Genomic DNA, 18,338 nt, shown 5'->3' with positions numbered 1-18,338 from the left:
GCCAACAGGGGCTTTTCTTGCCACCACAGCCTTCTGGCTGGTGATTGGGGAGGACAAAGCAGTGCCCCCCCCCCCCGGGCCACCAGGATGGGTTGGACTCTGCCTTCCTCTGGAGCCACAAATGCCAGAGGAGCAGAAAGCTCGTGTGAGTTCCCCACCTTCCCTGGGGCAGTGGGGCTCAGGCTTCCTGCTCCAGCCCTGGGGTGATGGGTGGCAGGCTCCAGCCATGCAGCAGTGGGATCCGGCCATGGGCTCTGTCCCCCGGCCCGTCACACATCACCCCTGGTCCTTGCTGCCTCCCCTGGTCCCTCACCCATCCACCCCATCACCCCCAGCCGCCTCCCTACCCACCTCCCTATCCAAGGCTTAATTTAACTCCCGGCTTGCCACGGCTGAGTAAATCTGCTGTGAAAAGTGATATTCATATGTTTGTTAATATCACTTTCTACTGCCTCCCAGCTAGCTAACAAGTCTACTGCTGTGAAAAGTAGAAGCAGGCTTACTAGCTAGCAAGTCTTAAAAAAAAACAAAAAAAAAACGAAACAACAAAAAAGACAACATGCAAAGAACCTTATTTGTGTTTCTATTCTGTTTGGGTCCAGAAAAGAATAGAGACAACTGTATTATTTTTATTACTGAGTTTGCAAAAAAAAAAAAAAAACAACCCCAACACTTGCATAAATAAGTTACTATGATTTGGACATGCAAATGTGCATATGTATTAGTTTTTCCTAAAGTTAATTAAGCATTTTAGGAAAAACTGTCATAGCAGCCACCAGCAAGAGTGGGTGGCCACATTCTGAGGTCACCAAAAATTTTGTTGTGAGAATCCCTGAAATCAGCATAGCTCTATTTAATTCCTGCCAACGGTATATCCCTGTATCTGTTTGCCAAACCAAATGAATAATATGCAACTGCTCATGTGAATAAAGTTACTCATATGGATTAGAGCTTTGCAGAACTGAAGACATAAGTCTTTATTTCTGCATACTCTGCACCAGTAATATGGATTCTATATTTTTTTCATTTTTTTAAAATTTTTTTGTCATTCTTAAACTACGGGCACACATACAAACTAGAAAAACAGCAATTTCAGTTTAAAATATGAGATATGCAAATGTAAAATTTCAATACTTATCCCCCCAACAGCCTTGCCATATCCCACACTCAAGTGATTAGGCTGTTGGCACGGAAAATCAAAGCTTAACAATTTTCAAAAGTGGTATACCTGTCATTTAAATTGGCACACACTTCTTTTCTAAAATTTAAAAACGTCTCTCTAAGCTGTCAACCATTTGTGAAAGGGCTTTCATACCTTAGAGGCATACTCATTCTAATGAGATAGTTTTATATTATTGCCAAAAGTATATTATTCTTGTATAATTGTATTGCAGGAATATTTTTACTACGCAGACTGTACCTAACAAATAAAGATGAAATTAATTATAAGATTTTGGAAAGACTTACAGATGAAGCATTAAAAAAGCAAAAAGAGGAGGAAGAAACAAGGTAAAATGTAACATGCGAATGCATAAAATATAAAAATAATAAAAAAATAATTTGATATAAGATAATATATTCTACAAGAACATGCACTGTTTTTATGGTCACACAAATTTCCACATCTATTTTACATTAAGGAGATCTGAACCTATATCCATTAACACAGTGCACTAAAAAAAAAAATTAAGAATAGTTCTGGTAGGTCCAAAGTCCTGCAATACATTGTTACCTTAGTGTTCTCTGATGAATACGAAACTCAGATAACACATTTGGTGTGGGGAGATCCTCTAGCTAATATGTTTTCTTTGGTCCCTGTCATTTGTTTATTTGTCAAAATGATAACATCCAGGAAAGGACACAAATCATGATTGATTTTTAATGAATCACTTTGAAGATGCAGGCTTGCCAAACTGTATCTTAATATTGAACAGTATTTTCTGCATTTTCAATTGCATTTAATGTTTGAAACTTGTTTCAACCATGTTTTATACAAATAAAGATACGGAATTTTCTAATTTCAGGAGAGAACTGCAAGAGGTGCTGAAATTAAAAGAAGAAAGTCAGCAACCTGTAAAGCCTGCTGAAGACCAATATGAAAGCAAGTATCATCTGATATAAATTTAACAACACCTCTTGGGAATTGTTTCATTGTTTAAATTATTTTACAAATTGGGATTCAAACTTTACCCCCCATTTTTAGCCACTCAGCATCTGGGGGAGGGAGTACTTCACATTCCTCTCCACTGAACACCTTGACCAACTCAGGTATCAGTATTTTTTAGGAGGTCTGAGAGGGATTACTCCCATTTGTCTCTTCCTGGTCTTCAAAAGCCCTACATTGTGATGGCCTTCTTTCAAAACAGCTGGAGATAGTTCAGAGCTCATCAGCACATCTGTGTTCATTGGCCAGAGGGAATATTCCCTTCCCCAGAGCTTTGTGGCAGAACTTTCACATCAGCTTGTGATATGTCTGAGGCCTGGTCTACACTACAGGGTTGGGTCGAATTTAGCTGCGTTAGGTCGATTTAAAAATGACTGTGTCCACACAACCAACCCCATTCCGTCGACTTAAAGGGTTCTTAAAATCGACTTCTGTACTGTTCCCCGACAAGGGGAGTAGCGCTAAAATCGACTTTGCTGGGTCAAATTTGGGGTAGTGCGGACGCAAATCGACAGTATGGGCCTCTGGGAGCTATCCCAGAGTGCTCCATTATGACTGCTCTGGACAGCACTTTGAACTCTGATGCACTAGCCAAGTACACAGGAAAAGCCCCGGGAACTTTTGAATTTAATTTCCTGTTTGGTCAGCGTAGCAAACTCAGCAGCACAGGTGACCATGCAGTCCCCCCACAGAATTGTAGAGCGTAGAATGTTTCTACGCTCCCCCTATCATCTCCGTCCCTGAGGCTATCGCAGATTAGAAGGCGAAAAAAAACCGTACTCGCGATGACATGTTTTTTGAGCTCATGCAGTCCTCCCGCACTGATAGGGCACTGCTTAATGCATGTAGGCATTCAGTGGCAGAGGCCAGGAAAAAATTAAGTGAGCGTGAAGAGCGGAGGCAGGACGCTATGCTGAGGCTAATGGGGGAGCAAACGGACATGATGAAGCGTCTGTTGGAGTTGCAGGAAAGCCAGCAAGACCACAGACCCCCACTGCATCCACTGTATAACCGCCTACCCTCCTCCCCATTTTCCATAGCCTCCTGACCCAGACACCCAAGAACGCGGGGGGGAAGGCTCCGGGCACCCAGCCACTCCACTCCAGAGGATGGCCTAAGCAACAGAAGGCTGTCATTCAAACAGTTTGATTTTTAGTGTGGCTACAATAAACAATGTGGCCTTGTCCTTCCCTCCTCCCCACCCCACCTGGGCTACCTTGTCCGTTTATTAATTTATTGAGATTGCCACCATCAATAAATATTTTTTATTTTAAAAAATAGAATTTAAAAATAAATATATCTACATTAACATTCGTGCAATTTAAAATCTAAATTATAACAGTCTGGTGTAGTGGGGCGCCACGCTGATGAGTCTTCGCTTCGCTACATCTGGAAACTAAAAATATGGTTTCCACAGCGACTGTAACTCAGCCACACTACACATATATTAAGGCATGAAAGTGATCAGAATATAAAATACTACCATACAGTACATATGGACTGAGTTACTTTTATTGAGGGAACCGTAAAGAGGTTACTTGCCTTACAGTAACTGGAGTTCTTAAAGATGCTTTTATCTGCTTGGATCCTAATGTAAGTGTGTGCATGCATGAGCCCAGAATATTTTACCAAGAAGTATCTATTGGAGCTGTGCATGTGCCCTATATGCCTTCATGCCCCCTGTAGCAAAGGTACATGCACAGCTCCAATAGATACTCAGTTCCTTCACCAATATGAAAAATCCAGGTAAGGACTCTGTATCAGTTGCAGAATTTCCCCAGGAGTGTCACTGTGCACATGTAGAATTCATGTTTTGCAAAGATTTTTTTTTCCTCAGCAGAAATTACATTCTGCTGGAAAGTGCTGCAGTTACACCTTTTGTCCACCAGGGACACTATTGTGCCAGAACAGAGAGCAGCTGCTCCCAACGGGAGCAGCCCCAGACACGGACAGGAAAGAGAAGACGCTGCGTTCCTCACAGTGCCCTGCCCGTGGGGCCAGGTCAGGAGACATATATAGGGGAACGGACAATGAGGGGCACATGGAACTGCTGGGGGGGGTCACAGAATTGGGTTCAGAAGGGCTAGTGGGGGGACAGATGGACAGGGGCTGAATAGCAGTGGAGGTGCAGGAACATATGGGGATGGGGGGGACAAGGCATGCAGGGACAAAGGGGAAGGGGTGGCTGAGAGGGGGCAGGGACACATAGGGTTAGGGAGGGGGGAGTACAGAGACATGGGGGAGGGGTGGCTGAATGGGAGCACAGGGTCACATGGGGATGGGGGAGGGGTGGCTGAATGGGAGCACAGGGTCACATGGGGATGGGGGAGGAGGGAGGGATATATGGGGGATGGGTGCTGAATGGTGGTGCAGGGACACATGGGACCAGGGCCAGATGTGCCTGACTGAATGAGAGAGGCTAGGGGTCAGCCAGGGTCTGCATAGGGGGATCCCTAACAATCCCTTCCCACCAAAAAAAAAAACGGATCCATACTTTTCTTGCCCACACCCAACAACTCTCCCACTTCACATCCAGGCTCCTTCACAGCAATTACTTCCCTTTCCCTCAGCTCTTCCATTACCTCTGACTCCCCCAAGCCTTTGCACTGCTTCTAGGGGGTAGGGGAAATATGTTTCTATACTGTAGCAAGCAGGTCTGTTGAGGGAACTCCCCATTTTAGGAATACCTAGTATGGAACAGAATCTTTTAACTCTCATTCATGAGTAATGGAGCTTTTCCTGCTCAGCTGATGTGCCAAATAATTCTGGGTACCCAGGAGATGGAAAGCTATTAGCCCAACCCAATGTTGGATGCACCAGTCCCATAGGTATATTGATTCCTGACGGAAGGGGATAATCTCACTCCCCCTTGATTGTTTATATACTGTATAGGTGTATTGTCCTTTATGTTTTAGGAAGTGGGCCCCTGAAGGAGAGGCAGAAATGCCTTGGAGGTTAGACTAACAACCTTGAGCTTTTGTACATTTATGTGTAACCAAGACTCTGCCTTGGACTACTTAGCCTGAATTTGAAGAAAACCCAAGTGTACCCCCCATCATAGCTTGGATATTGTGATGGGGCATGACTCACTGCTGTGGCACCTCCCGCTGGCTGTCCTGGGAATTAGCTTAGTCCACCCGTGCACCCTCCTCTGGTGACATCTCGCTGCCGTCACTTCTACTCCAGGATGCAAGTTGTCCTAACGACCACAGTCAGTTCTCCCCCCTTCTGGGGGAACCATAGTCCACTGTCCAGGCACTTCCTCAGTGGCTAATGGGGATGGGAGGGGGGCCAACCCACTACTCCGGGTCACAGCCCAGGGACTCTGTAGATGGCAGCCACGTGCTGCGTCCCCTCCAACCCCACAGTCTACTTCCCTGGGCCACTTTCCTGCAGCTCCAGCACCTTCTCCGCCCTTGTCTCAGGGCCTCAGCATGCCCACAGTCAGCCGGGAGCTCGCTCTCACTCCTTGATCCTGCCCAGCACTGCTCTGTCCAAGTTGCTAGCTGATCTCTACCTGTAATGCAGCCAGTTCTCCTCCCTCCTCAAGCTTCAGGGTGTAACTGAACTACTCTGCCCTGCAGCTCTTCTTATATGGGCCTGCCCGGCCCTGATTGACTGCTCCTCATAGCCCTCACCGATTGACTGCTCCTCATAGCCCTCACCGATTGGCTGTCTCCTGCACAGTCTCCCATCGGTCCTCCCAATTGGCTGCTTGTTGCGCAGCCTCCCTAGGGTTTTATTAACCCTTTATGGGCTAGTGTGGGGCAGCAAAAAACCTAGAGCTGGCCCTGGCTGCACCACCCTTTATGCCCTTTCTGTAGGGGTGTAAAGGGGTACACTCACTGCAAGGGTGCTTCCTTCTGGCTGCTCTGGGACTTAGCTCCTATTGGACAACTGTCTGAGGCAGTCTTCTGCTCCACTGCCCAGGCTATGCCACTTCCCAAGTGGCTGGTAGAGGAACCCAGGCCCACCCTCTACTCTGGATTCCAGTCCAGGGACCCATGACTAGCAACAGTGGCTCCAAGACCCCGCTCCTACTTCCCTGGACTCCTTCCTGTATCTTCTAGCTCCCTTCTCTCTGGATTTACCAGATCAAACTCACTCCTCCCAGTGAGTAACTGCAGACTACTTACTCTCTAACTCCATAGTCCCCAAAACACCTCTCTTCTCCCAGTGAGTGACTGCAGACTACTTCCACTGCAGTTCCCTTCTGTTGCCAACTTCATGGCTTTATATCAGTCCTGCTTGTTCCTTCTCAGCTGGGCTCCATCATCAATTTGACGTTCATATGCAGGCCTTCCCCCAGGTGCGGCCTATCAGGTTAATTACCCTAATTTAACCTGCTCTGCCTTGTGTGAGGTGGACACCCCATAACAGGGGGCATGAAGACACATAGGGCTCATGGGCAGCCCCAAAAGACACAGCTAGCTAAAAGATTCCAGGCTTGCATGCACAAGGCAAAAATACCTACAGTGGGATCCATATGGATAAATACTTGAAGAACTTTGAATTTTCTGATTTTATTAATCTACAATTTTTTCTGTTTAATATACAGTACAATATATTTATGTTTTCAATTAACTGCAAAATTCAGGGAAGGAAGAATATAGTATTAGATTGAGTCAAGGTATGTCTACACTACGAAATTAGGTTGATTTTATAGAAGTCGATTTTTAGAAATTTATTTTATATAGTCAATTGCGTATGTCCCCACTAAATGCATTAAGTTGGTGGAGTGCGTCCTCACTACCATGGCTAGCATTGACTTATGGAGCAGTGCACTGTGGGTAGCTATCCCACAGTTCCCGCAGTCTCCGCCGCCCATTGGAATTTTTGGTTAAGCTCCCAATGCCTAATGGGGCAAAAATATTGTCGCAGGTAGTTTTGGGTACACGTCATCAGTTGCCCCTCCCTCCGTGAAAGCAATGGCAGACAATCGTTTCACGCCTCTTTTTCCTGGGTTACCCATGCAGACGCCATACCACGGCAAGCATGGAGCCTGCTCAGCTCACCGTCACTGTTGCTGTTGTGGGCAAGTCTACTGTGGGGGCTGCTGTGATCCAAGTAGCCAATGCACTCATTGATGTTCTGTTATCAAGGATAGTGACTCTTGGAAATATGCGGGCTTTTTTAGATTTTAGGTGCATCGTATTCCTGTCCTTTGTTGCTGGTGAAGAAGTCTTGCAGCTGTACATTCCAGTCCTGTTGGCACTGTAACACCCCATAGCACTTCTGTGGTTGACACATGTAACAGCTCCAGGGCTCTTGCTCTTTTGCCTTGGCCAAGGTACCTTGCCCTACCAGGGCCTCCAAGTATTCAACACAGAAGCACCTGCAGCAGCTGGTATTGCTACACAGCAGCAGCTCCTTGCCTTCGCAGCAGACGGTGCAGTAACACTGGTACCCGTCCTCGTTGGACATATAGCTTGGACGGGGGTTCTGGGAACGTCTTCTCTGCCCCGCTCCTAGCAACCTCCAGGGCATGGTTTATGACTCCACCACTTCCCCTGCAACTCTGCTCTCCTGCTCCCCAGCGATGAGCTTGGGGGAATCCGTTCTGGTCCTCCTGGGTGCTGCTGGCAGACGTGGTACTGCTGCTCTGGGAGGACTCCTTGGAATCCTCCTCAGTGAGGTTGATCAGGGGCTCCTGGACAGACATGGCCATCCTCCTCTTAGAGCACTGATTGGGAGCCAGAGACTCCATGTCATTCTCTTCTTTAAGTTTCATCTCATGGAGATTCAGTCCTGCCTGGAATATCATGCGAGCTGGAGGCTTCTGCCTCAGGCTACTCTCCCAGCTGGCAGCACTGCACGGTCGCACCTACCCCAGCCTACCCCTTGCTCCCATGGCTCATGAAGACTGGACAGTAGTAAGGAGCAGTTCAACTGTAGGCTGAACGAGTGCAGAATGGTGGTAGAATGTGCCTTTGGACGTTTAAAGGCTCGCTGACGCTGTTGGTCAGACCTCAGCGCAACAAACATTCCCATTGTTATTGCTGCTTGCTGTGTGCTCCATAATATCTGTGGGAGTAAGGGGGAGACGTTTATGGCGGGGTGGGAGGTTGAGGCAAAGGGCCTGGCGTCCGATTTTGAGCAGCCAGACACCAGGGTGATTAGAAGAGCACAGCAAGGTGTGTGGCGCATCAGAGAGGCTTTGAAAACCAGTTTCATGACTGGCCAGGCTTCGGTATGACAGTTGTGTGTGTTTCTCCTTGATGCAAACCTGCCCCTTTTGTTGATTTTAATTCCCTGTAAGCCAACCACCCTCCCCCCTTCGAAATAAAGTAACTATTGTTTTGAAATCATGCATTCTTTATCTTTTTTTTTTAATCACATTAAGTGATAAAGTAGGCAGTCCATCTGTGCTACTGTGTTCAGAAGAATACTGAAATATAAAACAAATTAACTTGTTTAATTAAATACAAGCATTCTTTTAATTACATTTAAACTGTTCATGACATTCCCTCTCAGGCAGCATCTGCTGAGTCAAATTGTGTAAATGTTTTTCTTAAATAAAACAAGATCGTTTTAGTCACCAATATTTGAAGTTATGCATTCAAAAATAAGTTTTAAGAAAACCTCATGCTTCATGGCATGAATTGATGGTCCTGGAGGTCAGAAAAGGAAGCTTCCATCACATGTAACACAGTACAACTGACAAGAGGCATTATGGGTAGGACTCCATGTATGCTACAACTTCATTGCCACTAGTTTGCCACAACATAGTGCCATGTTATTGATTTCTAGCTTGCAGCACAGAACATGGGGCCTTCATCCTGGGTGGAGCTGAGTGAAAAGTTTGTCTGTGAAAAAATTGTCTGTGAATTCAAAAAATAAATTTAAAGTAAACTATGTTTGTTTAAATCTTTTCATGCTTGAAAACCAAAGCACTCCAGGCTGGTTAGGCAACGGTTAATAGGCCAAGCTCAAAACCAGTTAGGGTTTGGCAGTTTATTGGAACCTCAGCCTGGAGCAGTTATAAAGAAGATTAAGATTATCTTGATTTTAGTAAGGCTTTTGACATAGTTGCATGTGTCATTCTGATAAGAAAACTAAGGCAACATGGTCTAGATTAAATTACTAAATGTGGGGGGTGCATAACTGGTCAAAAGACTATACTCTAAAAGTAGTTATCAATGGATTGCTGTCAAACTAGGAGGGCATATCTAGTGGCGTCCCACAAGGGTCTGGCCTGGCCCAGCACTATTCAACATTTTCATTAATGGCTTAGATTACGGAGTGAAGAGTATGCTTGTAAAATTTGCAGATGACGCCAAACTGAAAGAGGTTGCAAGCAGCTGGGAGCACAGGATTATAATTCAAAACAAACTTGAAAAATTGGAGAATTGCTTGAAATCTACAAATTGAAATTCAGTAAAGACAAATGCAAAGTACTACATTTAGGAAGGAAAAATCAAATGCACAACTGTACAATGGGGCACAATTGGCCAGACAGTAGTGCTGCTGAAAAAGATCTGGGGTTTATAGTGGATCACAAATTGAGTATGACCCAAGAATGTGATGTAGTAGCGAAAAAAGGCTAATATTGTTCCAGGATTTATTAACAGGAATGTCATATGTAAGATAAGGGATGCAATTGCTTCACTCTACTTGGCAGTGGTGAGGCCTCAGCTGAAGTACTGTGTCAAGTTTGGGGTGCCATACTTTAGGCAACATGCGGATAAATTGGAGACAGTTAAGAGGAAAGCAACAAAAATGATGAAAGGTTTAGAAAACCTTACCTATGAGGAAAGGTTAAAAAACTGGACATGTTTAGTCTCAAGAAAAGAAGAGCAATGGATGACGTAAGTCTTCAGATATGTTAAGGGCTGTTATACAGAGTTTGCTGATCAATTGTTCTCCATGTCCACTGAAGGTAGGACAAGAAGTTACAGGCTTAATCTACAGCAAGGGAGATCTAGGTTAGATATTAGGAAAAAGCTTCTAACTATAAGGTTAGTTAAGTACTGAAATAGGCTTCCAAGGGAGATTGTAGAGTCCCCATTGTTGGAGGTTTTTAAGAACAGGTTAGACAAACACCTGTCAGGGATGGTCTAGGTATACTTGGTCCTGCCTCAGTGCAGGGGGCTGGACTAGATTACCCCTGGAGGTCCCTACCAGCCCTATATTTCTATGATTGTATGAGTGTCCATCATAATACAGTCTTTTATTATGCAATCTGGCATTTATTTTATTATCATAACAGGTAACAAGTGTTAATTTATGAAGATAGCATTAGTGTCAATCAGATATCTGGGATTCAAATATTTTCTTCATTGTTTGATTAGCTAACATTTCACTTACTCTCTGATTCTCACTCTTAAAACAAAAAATCTGCCAGCCTTCTCGCACTGTAAAAAATCCACACTGATTTAAAAAAACATCCCACCAGACCGTTTTACAAAGATTTTATAAAACAGATGTTTTTCACCAACAATGAAGCATTTCTAAAATGTTAAATATAAAGGATTTCTAGTCTCTGTAATATCTGCATCTGAAACAAAAAAGTAAGTCTTGGTTGTGATCATATGACTTACATTTAAATCATTGAGAACATCAAAACAACTATTCATGAGAGAAGTAATCATGTCAATACACTTCTGCTGTAAACACATGATAAGCCCTTATTTAGAGAAAATTGTTTTTTCCCATGGTTACATTTGATTTCCATAATCAAATACTGACTCATCAAAACACTTCAGTCATGCTGCTCTCAGCCTGACATCTGTTTTATTTCACTTTTATGTGTCTCAGGCACATTGACTACAACCCTACTCCCATGTGATGTTTTTATAGGAAAAAATTAATTGTATGTGCACAGCTCATTTTTTATAAAAGCCATCATGTAAAAATGCAAACTTAAATGTTGTCAAGAAAAGAGTCTAGCACTCTGTGATGCTCTTTTGGTGTCTCTTGTGAATAAATGTGTACTTCAATAATTACAATTTCTATAAACTCATCAGGCCACCCTCTTTCCAAATGCTTTTGTTGCTCTGTGCATACTTCCAACACTTCCTGTAACAGTTGCCAGTGGAGAACACAGCTTCTCCGAGCTGAAGTTAATAAAAACACATCTACGCTCCACAATGACACAGGAGAGGCTAGTCGGCCTTGTATCGGTCTCAATAGAACATGAGCTGGCCCGGACTGTGGACCTTCAGGAAGCAGTTCAAATCTTTGCAACCAAGAAGGCACAGAAAGCACCACTTTGATTATTGAAACAGATAAAAATTCCAGTGTTTACTATGCAGAAAAGAAAAGTTACATTTGCTGTTCAGGCATTTGAAAGTTAAGTGTTACTTAACATTTTTGAACAAGACATTTTAAGTTGTTAGTTCTCCTTTATTGAGGTAGGTAGCAGAGCAGTAACATGAGAGGAGTAGAACAGGAAGAAGGCAGAATTGAGACCTTTCAAAGTTTTGGCCCAAGCGAGGGAGCATGGGGGCGTCATTTGAGCTCTCCGCCTCAGGTGCCAAAATATTGTGGGCCGGCCCTGATAAATAGTAGTGTAGCCACAGTAACATGGGCAGTGACAGTGGAGGCATGGCTTAGCCATGACAAGTACAAATCCACCTGAAACCGGTGGGTATGTACTCGGCGCAGCTAAGCCGTGCCTCCATTGCTGCTATCCATATTACTACGGCTACAATACTATTTATACTTGCGCTAGCACAAATGTGCATACATAAGCAGGGAAATAAAATCCTTAGCTCATAATGTAGATGTAGACCGAGCGTGAGGGTCTGCCTCTTCCTGCTTACTAAGCAGCTGATTTTTATAATATTTTCATTGTTCCTTCTGAGTACCTAATTGGCTCATCAGTCCTCAGTCCTTCTCTGTTACTCTATCCTACACAGTTGTATGATCTCTAAGCTGGGAATTAACTCCCTGCTTGTTGGTGATCCGCTAGAATTTTTGTACCATGCCACAAAAACTTTAAACTTCTCTAGTGTCTTCCCTCTGAGTATCTCCAAGGGATATCAAAATTATTAATGGTTATATTTGTACCCACAGAATATGAGGAAGTGGAAGAGCACTCTCCACTTGAAACAGAACAAACTGCTCAGATGCAATCCGTTGATTCCAAAGAGGAACCTAAACTGAAAGGTAAGTTTTGTAGTCTTTTCCCTGTTATAGCATAGAGAACTATGTGCATTCTTTTTCCATTTTTTTCATTGTGTTCCTACTGTAAAGTACACTATTTTAAATAATATTTTGATTAGGCTGACAGCAAAAGTGTATGTGGTTTGGTCATGAATTTTCATTCCTTTCCCCCTGTTTTGTTTCTTTTCGAGAATGCCAGGTAATAATGGAATAGCCAGAGCCAAGTAGTACCTAAGCACTTTTTAAATGTAATTAAAGGGTACTGTTAATCTTGGTAAAGTTCAAAATTCCCTTCCTGAAAATTGTGATTTTTGTCCCTTCATTTAAAAACAACTCATTGTAAGTCTTGAGACAAAAATGAGAAGAGGACTAGGGAGCATGAAGAAACTAAAAAATATTAAACTATGATCAAATTTCATCCTTCTAAGTTATCTAGAGTATATCTTTTTGCAAGTCCAAATACTATAGATAACTATTTTAATTCATTTTACCACACTCAGATTAGTAGAGTTTGAACAGTAGAACAGGTCTTATATTGCTCTGCAAATGGCCCGTAAAGTTGAGGGGAGTGAAAAGAATTGTATAAAAACAGTGGTTCTTCTTTGAGTAGTGTTCCTATGGGTGCTTCACTGTAGGTGTGTCTGCGTCCCTGCACCTCTGATCAGAGATTTTAAGTAACAGTGTCCATTCAGCTCGCAAGTGCTCTGTCTTTCTGACTCATGCCTTGCCTCTCGGCTATCTAGTGTTGTGCAGGTAAACCGCCCTCAGTTCCTTGTCAACCGCCCTTGGCCTGAGATGGAGCAATCAGCAGTGTCCGATTCTAATTAGTGTTTTTTCCTTGTTTTGAATTTTGTAGTAGCTAGTAGAGTTTCTACAAAAACAACAAGGAGTCTGGTGGCACCTTAAAGACTAACAGATTTATTTGGGCATAAGCTTTCGTGAGTAAAAACCTCACTTCTTCTGATATCTTTACTCCCATTCCATCTCTCCCTTTCTTATTTCATCCCGCCAACATTTTGTTTCTTTCCCTTTTTTGTTATACCTTACAACAGTTATCTCCCTGTTCTTATTGACCCATTTTTTCTCCTCCCCTGCTGGCATCTGCATCTGGCACTGTCAGCTCCCCCTTGGTCAGCAGTGGGAGATTCATCCTCTTCTGAACTGTAGATTGGCTCCTATGTTTCCCAGCCTCAGAGCCGGTCTCGCTACTCTCCAAGGCACTAGTAGCCTGCTAGGGACCCTCCAGCAGGAGTACCATCAAGTATGTGGCTAGAGGGTTACTGGGGCCCACTGATGTCCTGGTCTTTTTGAACCCATGGGGTTTCCCCTACATTTCTGGGTTGTATATGAGGTGTTCCTGTTTTGTGTTTTTGGAGAGGCATGGGTAGTCTACTCGCCAGGCACTGCCTGTTCTTGAGCCTGGTACCAGGCCCAGTACAGAGCAGCAAGAGGCAATTCGGGAGGACTCTACTGGACAGCTAATGGAGGAGGAGGAGCCTCAGCCTGTGCTGACCTCTTCCTACTCCTATCAGGCAGTCTCTGAAGGGGCTATTTCACCACTCCCACTCCCCCGATGATACTATATTCTGGCCCTGTCCAGAAAATATTTCTGCCCACAGCAGACCTACCATTACTCTGCCCCTGCTCCTCATCAGGACTTGCAGAGAAAGAAGAGTAAGGGTTATAGACACAGACCACCTCCTCCTTTTGCCTCTGCATCAATGCCAGTTCCATCTAGACACCCACAGGGTGCTAAACAGGCATTTTGATAGGGCACTAGAGGACACTATGCCAGTTTCCAGGATGCCAGTTTCCATCTTCCCCATATTCACAAGCCACCTTTCCCATTTCTTCAGTGCTTGGTCAGGAATTCCCTTTGACCGTTGGGCATTAAGCACTGTGGACGTGAGATATACCCTCCAATCTGTGTCTATGCCTCCATCCCCATCCCTCTTTAGGGGCCATCTTCATGAGGAGCTTTTCCTCCAGGAGGTTCAGTCTCTCTCCTTTGGGTAGGAGCCAAAGAGGAGGTTCTGCAGTGTCTCAGAGGGAAGGGGTTCTATTCCCACTATTTCCTGATCCCAAAAGCATAGGGAAGTCTCAGACCAATTTTAGACGTGCACTACTCAACAGATATCTAAAAGAGATAAAGTTTCGTCTGGTCACCCTGGCTTCCATTACTCCCTCACTCTATCCTGGAGATTGGTATTCCGCCCTCAATTTAAAAGACACCTACTTTCATGTGACTAATTTATCAAAGTCACAGAAAATATTTCAGGTTCATGGTGAAGCACTCTCATTGCCAGTTCACCGTGCTGCCTTTTGTCCTGTCAGCACTCTTGGGTTTTCACAAAACATATGTCAGTGATAGCTGCTTTCCTGAGAAGACTGGGAATACAAATCTACCCTTACTTGGATGACTGGTTGGTCAAAGGCCAGTCCAGAGCTTAGGTAGTCTCCAGAATACATCTCATCCAATCAACTTTCAAAGATCTAGGTCTACTGGTCAAAAGGAGTTTGAAGAACAGCTAGCCAAAAACTCAAAGTAATAACAAAATGTTTTTTTAAGTACATCAGAAGCAGGAAACCTGCTAAACAACCAGTGGGGCCCCTGGACAATCGAGATACAAAAGGAGGACTTAAAGATGATAAAGTCATTGTGGAGAAACTAAATGAATTCTTTGCTTCAGTCTTCACGGCTGAGGATGTTAGGGAGATTCCCAAACCTGAGCCATCCTTTGTAGGTGACAAATCTGAGGAATTGTCACAGATTGAAGTGTCACTAGAGGATATTTTGGAATTAACTGATAAACTTAACAGTAACAAGTCACCGGGACCAGATGGCATTCATCCAAGAGTTCTGAAAGAACTCAACTGTGAAATTGTGGAACTATTAACTATGGTTTGTAACCTGTCCTTTAAATCGGCCTCTGTGCCCAACGACTGGAAGATAGCTAATGTAACGCCAATATTTAAAAAGTGCTCTAGAGGTGATCCCGGCAATTACAGACTGGTAAGTCTAACGTCACTACCGGGCAAATTAGTTGAAACAATAGTAAAGAATAAAATTGTCAGACACATAAAAGAACATAAATTGTTGGGCAAAAGTCAACATGGTTTCTGTAAAGGGAAATCATGTCTTACTAATCTATTAGAGTTCTTTGAAAGGTTCAACAAACATGTGGACAAGGGGGATCCAGTGGATATAGTGTACTTAGATTTCCAGAAAGCCTTTGACAAGGTCCCTCACCAAAGGCTCTCACGTAAATTAGGTTGTCATGGGATAAGAGGGAAGATCCTTTCATGGATTGAGAACTGGTTAAAAGACAGGGAACAAAGGGTAGGAATAAATGGTAAATTTTCAGAATGGAGAGGGGTAACTAGTAGTGTTCCCCAAGGGTCAGTCCTAGGACCAGTCCTATTCAACCTATTCATAAATGATCTGGAGAAAGGGGTAACCAGTGAGGTGGCAAAGTTTGCAGATGATACTAAACTGCTCAAGATAGTTAAGACCAAAGCAGACTGTGAAGAACTTCAAAAAGATCTCACAAAACTAAGTGATTGGGCAACAAAATGGCAAATGAAATGTAATGTGGATAAATGTAAAATAATGCACATTGGAAAAAATAACCCCAACTATATATACAATATGATGAGGGCTAATTTAGCTACAACTAATCAGGAAAGAGATCTTGGAGTCATCGTGGATAGTTCTCTGAAGACGGCCCCACGCAGTGTGCAGCGGCAGTCAAAAAAGCAAACAGGATGTTAGGAATCATTCAAAAAGGGATAGAGAATAAGACAGAGAATATCTTATTGCCCTTTTATATGAATACTGCATACAGATGTGGTCTCCTCATCTCAAAAAAAGATATACTGGCATTAGAAAAAGTTCAAAAAAGGGCAATTAAAATGATTATGGGTTTGGAATGGGTCCCATATGAGGAGAGATTAAAGAGGCTAGGACTTTTCAGCTTGGAAAAGAGGAGACTAAGGGGAGATATGATAGAGGTATATAAAATCATGAGTGGTGTGGAGAAAGTGAATAAGGAAAAGTTATTTACTTGTTCCCATAATATAAGAACTAGGGGCCACCAAATGAAATTAATGGGCAGCAGGTTTAAAACAAATAAAAGGAAGTTCTTCTTCACACAGCACACAGTCAACCTGTGGAACTCCTTGCCTGAGGAGGTTGTGAAGGCTAGGACTATAACAGGGTTTAAAAGAGAACTAGATAAATTCATGGAGGTTAAGTCCGTTAATGGCTATTAGCTAGGATGCAACAGAGGGTCCTGTGGCACCTTTGAGACTAACAGAAGTATTGGGAGCATAAGCTTTCGTGGGTAGCTAGGATGGGTAAGGAGTGGTGTCCCTAGCCTCTGTTTGTCAGAGGGTGGAGATGGATGGCAGGAGAGAGATCACTTGATCATTACCTGTTAGGTTCACTCCCTCTGGGGCACCTGGCATTGGCCACTGTCAGTAGACAGGATACTGGGCTGGATGGACCTTTGGTCTGACCCAGTATGGCTGTTCTTATGTTAACTCAGACAAATCTACCCTTTGTCCAGTTCAGAGGATAGGATTTATAGAAGTAGTATTGGACTCTACTCAAGCCAGAGCTTTCCTTCCAAACTCGAGGTTCCAGAAAATTTGATCTCTTGTTGCAGATCTCAAGGCTCACCCAAACACAACAGCTTGAAATTATAGGAGGCTTTTGGGGCATATGGCCTCATGCATATAGATATTCCAGACTGCTTATTAGCTGAGCTGTCACCATCTGAACTTTGTCTTCAATGTGCCATCTTGAGTATTGATTTCTCTAGATTGATGGACAGACTCACTTAATGTTTGTATGGGCATTCCTTTTGTCTGCCCTCAATCTTTCCTGACCTTGGTGATGAACTCATCTGCCTTGGGATGGGGGGAAGGGTGTTCATCTGAGTCCCCTCCAAACTTAGGGTCAGGGCCGGCTCCAGGCACCAGCTTACCAAGCAGGTGCTTGGGGCAGCCACTTCGGAGAGGGGCGGCACGTCCAGCTGTTCGGCGGCAATTCGGCGGACGGTCCCTCACTCCTGCTCAGAGCGAAGGACCTCCCACTGAATTGCCGCCGCAGATCGTGATCGCAGCTTTTGTTTGTTTGGCTGCTTGGGGCGGCCAAAACCCTGGAGCCGGCCCTGCTTAGGGTTTGTGGTCCTCAAGGGATCTCTCTCTACATATAAACATCAGAGAACTAAGGGTCGTCTTCCTAGCCTGTGAGGCCTTCCTATCTCCTGTCAGGGGAAAAGCCTATTTGTTCTCACAAACACTGTGACAGTGTTTTACCTGAAGCTTTACAAGAAGCTTCTCTGCACAGGCATGGACTTGCTGACACTGGTTTACAGTCTCCAGTACAGAGTGCACAGGTGCGTGCACATACTGTGGTGGGACAGTTCCTCTACAGGTAAGTAATCCCTCCTTTATCTTACTGTATAAATAAGTAACCTCTCCTTTCAGCCTCAGATATGGAGGAAGGATAAAATTTTCAAAAACACATACATGTTTTAGGAGCCTATTGACTTTCAATGAGACTTAGGCCCTAAGTGACTGGTATGTCTGAAAAAATTACCTGTAGTACTTGTGGCTTTCTTCATCAACCCTTAAGTGAAGGAGTGACATTCAGTTTTGAACCGAACACTTCTAGACTTTTGAGGGAAGGAGAATGACTTCTACTATATAATCTGTTGTTGTAGCTGTGTCGGTCCCATGGACACACAAGGTGGGTGAGGTAATATCTGACCTGAAGAAGAGCTCAGTGTAAGTTCAAAAGCTTGTCTCTCTCTCTCTCCAACAGAAATTGGGTCAAATAAAAGATGTTACCTCACCCACCGTGTTTCTACTATATCAGACTTTTTTGAGGGAAAAGGAAAATGAAGTAGAAAATAAAATGCTGTTATCTCACAAAATTCTCTTCCTCCCCACATCCATTAAGCATTTAAAATGAAATTAAGAGCAATTGCTTTGGGTATTATGAAGTAAAAATATTTGAATACTAAGGGTTATATTCTGGCTGTCTGTTTGTGGATGTGCT

General features: G+C 43.7%; 1 protein-coding gene across 10 annotated transcripts in view; it reads left to right on the top strand.

The window, feature by feature from the left end:
- AK9 (adenylate kinase 9) overlaps window positions 1-18,338 on the top strand; it is a 156,721-nt gene that overhangs the window by 82,139 nt on the left and 56,244 nt on the right. For all 10 annotated transcript variants that reach the window (XM_065590208.1, XM_065590205.1, XM_065590206.1 and 7 more), the window contains 3 exons: window positions 1,395-1,509; window positions 2,025-2,101; window positions 12,182-12,274. In XM_065590208.1, the coding sequence (XP_065446280.1) occupies window positions 1,395-1,509; window positions 2,025-2,101; window positions 12,182-12,274 (285 nt within the window). The remainder of the gene's footprint in view (window positions 1-1,394; window positions 1,510-2,024; window positions 2,102-12,181; window positions 12,275-18,338) is intronic.

Source organism: Chrysemys picta, chromosome 3, assembly GCF_011386835.1.
Source record: "Chrysemys picta bellii isolate R12L10 chromosome 3, ASM1138683v2, whole genome shotgun sequence".
NCBI classification, from domain to species: domain Eukaryota; kingdom Metazoa; phylum Chordata; order Testudines; family Emydidae; genus Chrysemys; species Chrysemys picta.
This window is presented reverse-complemented; position numbering and strand designations above follow the sequence as displayed.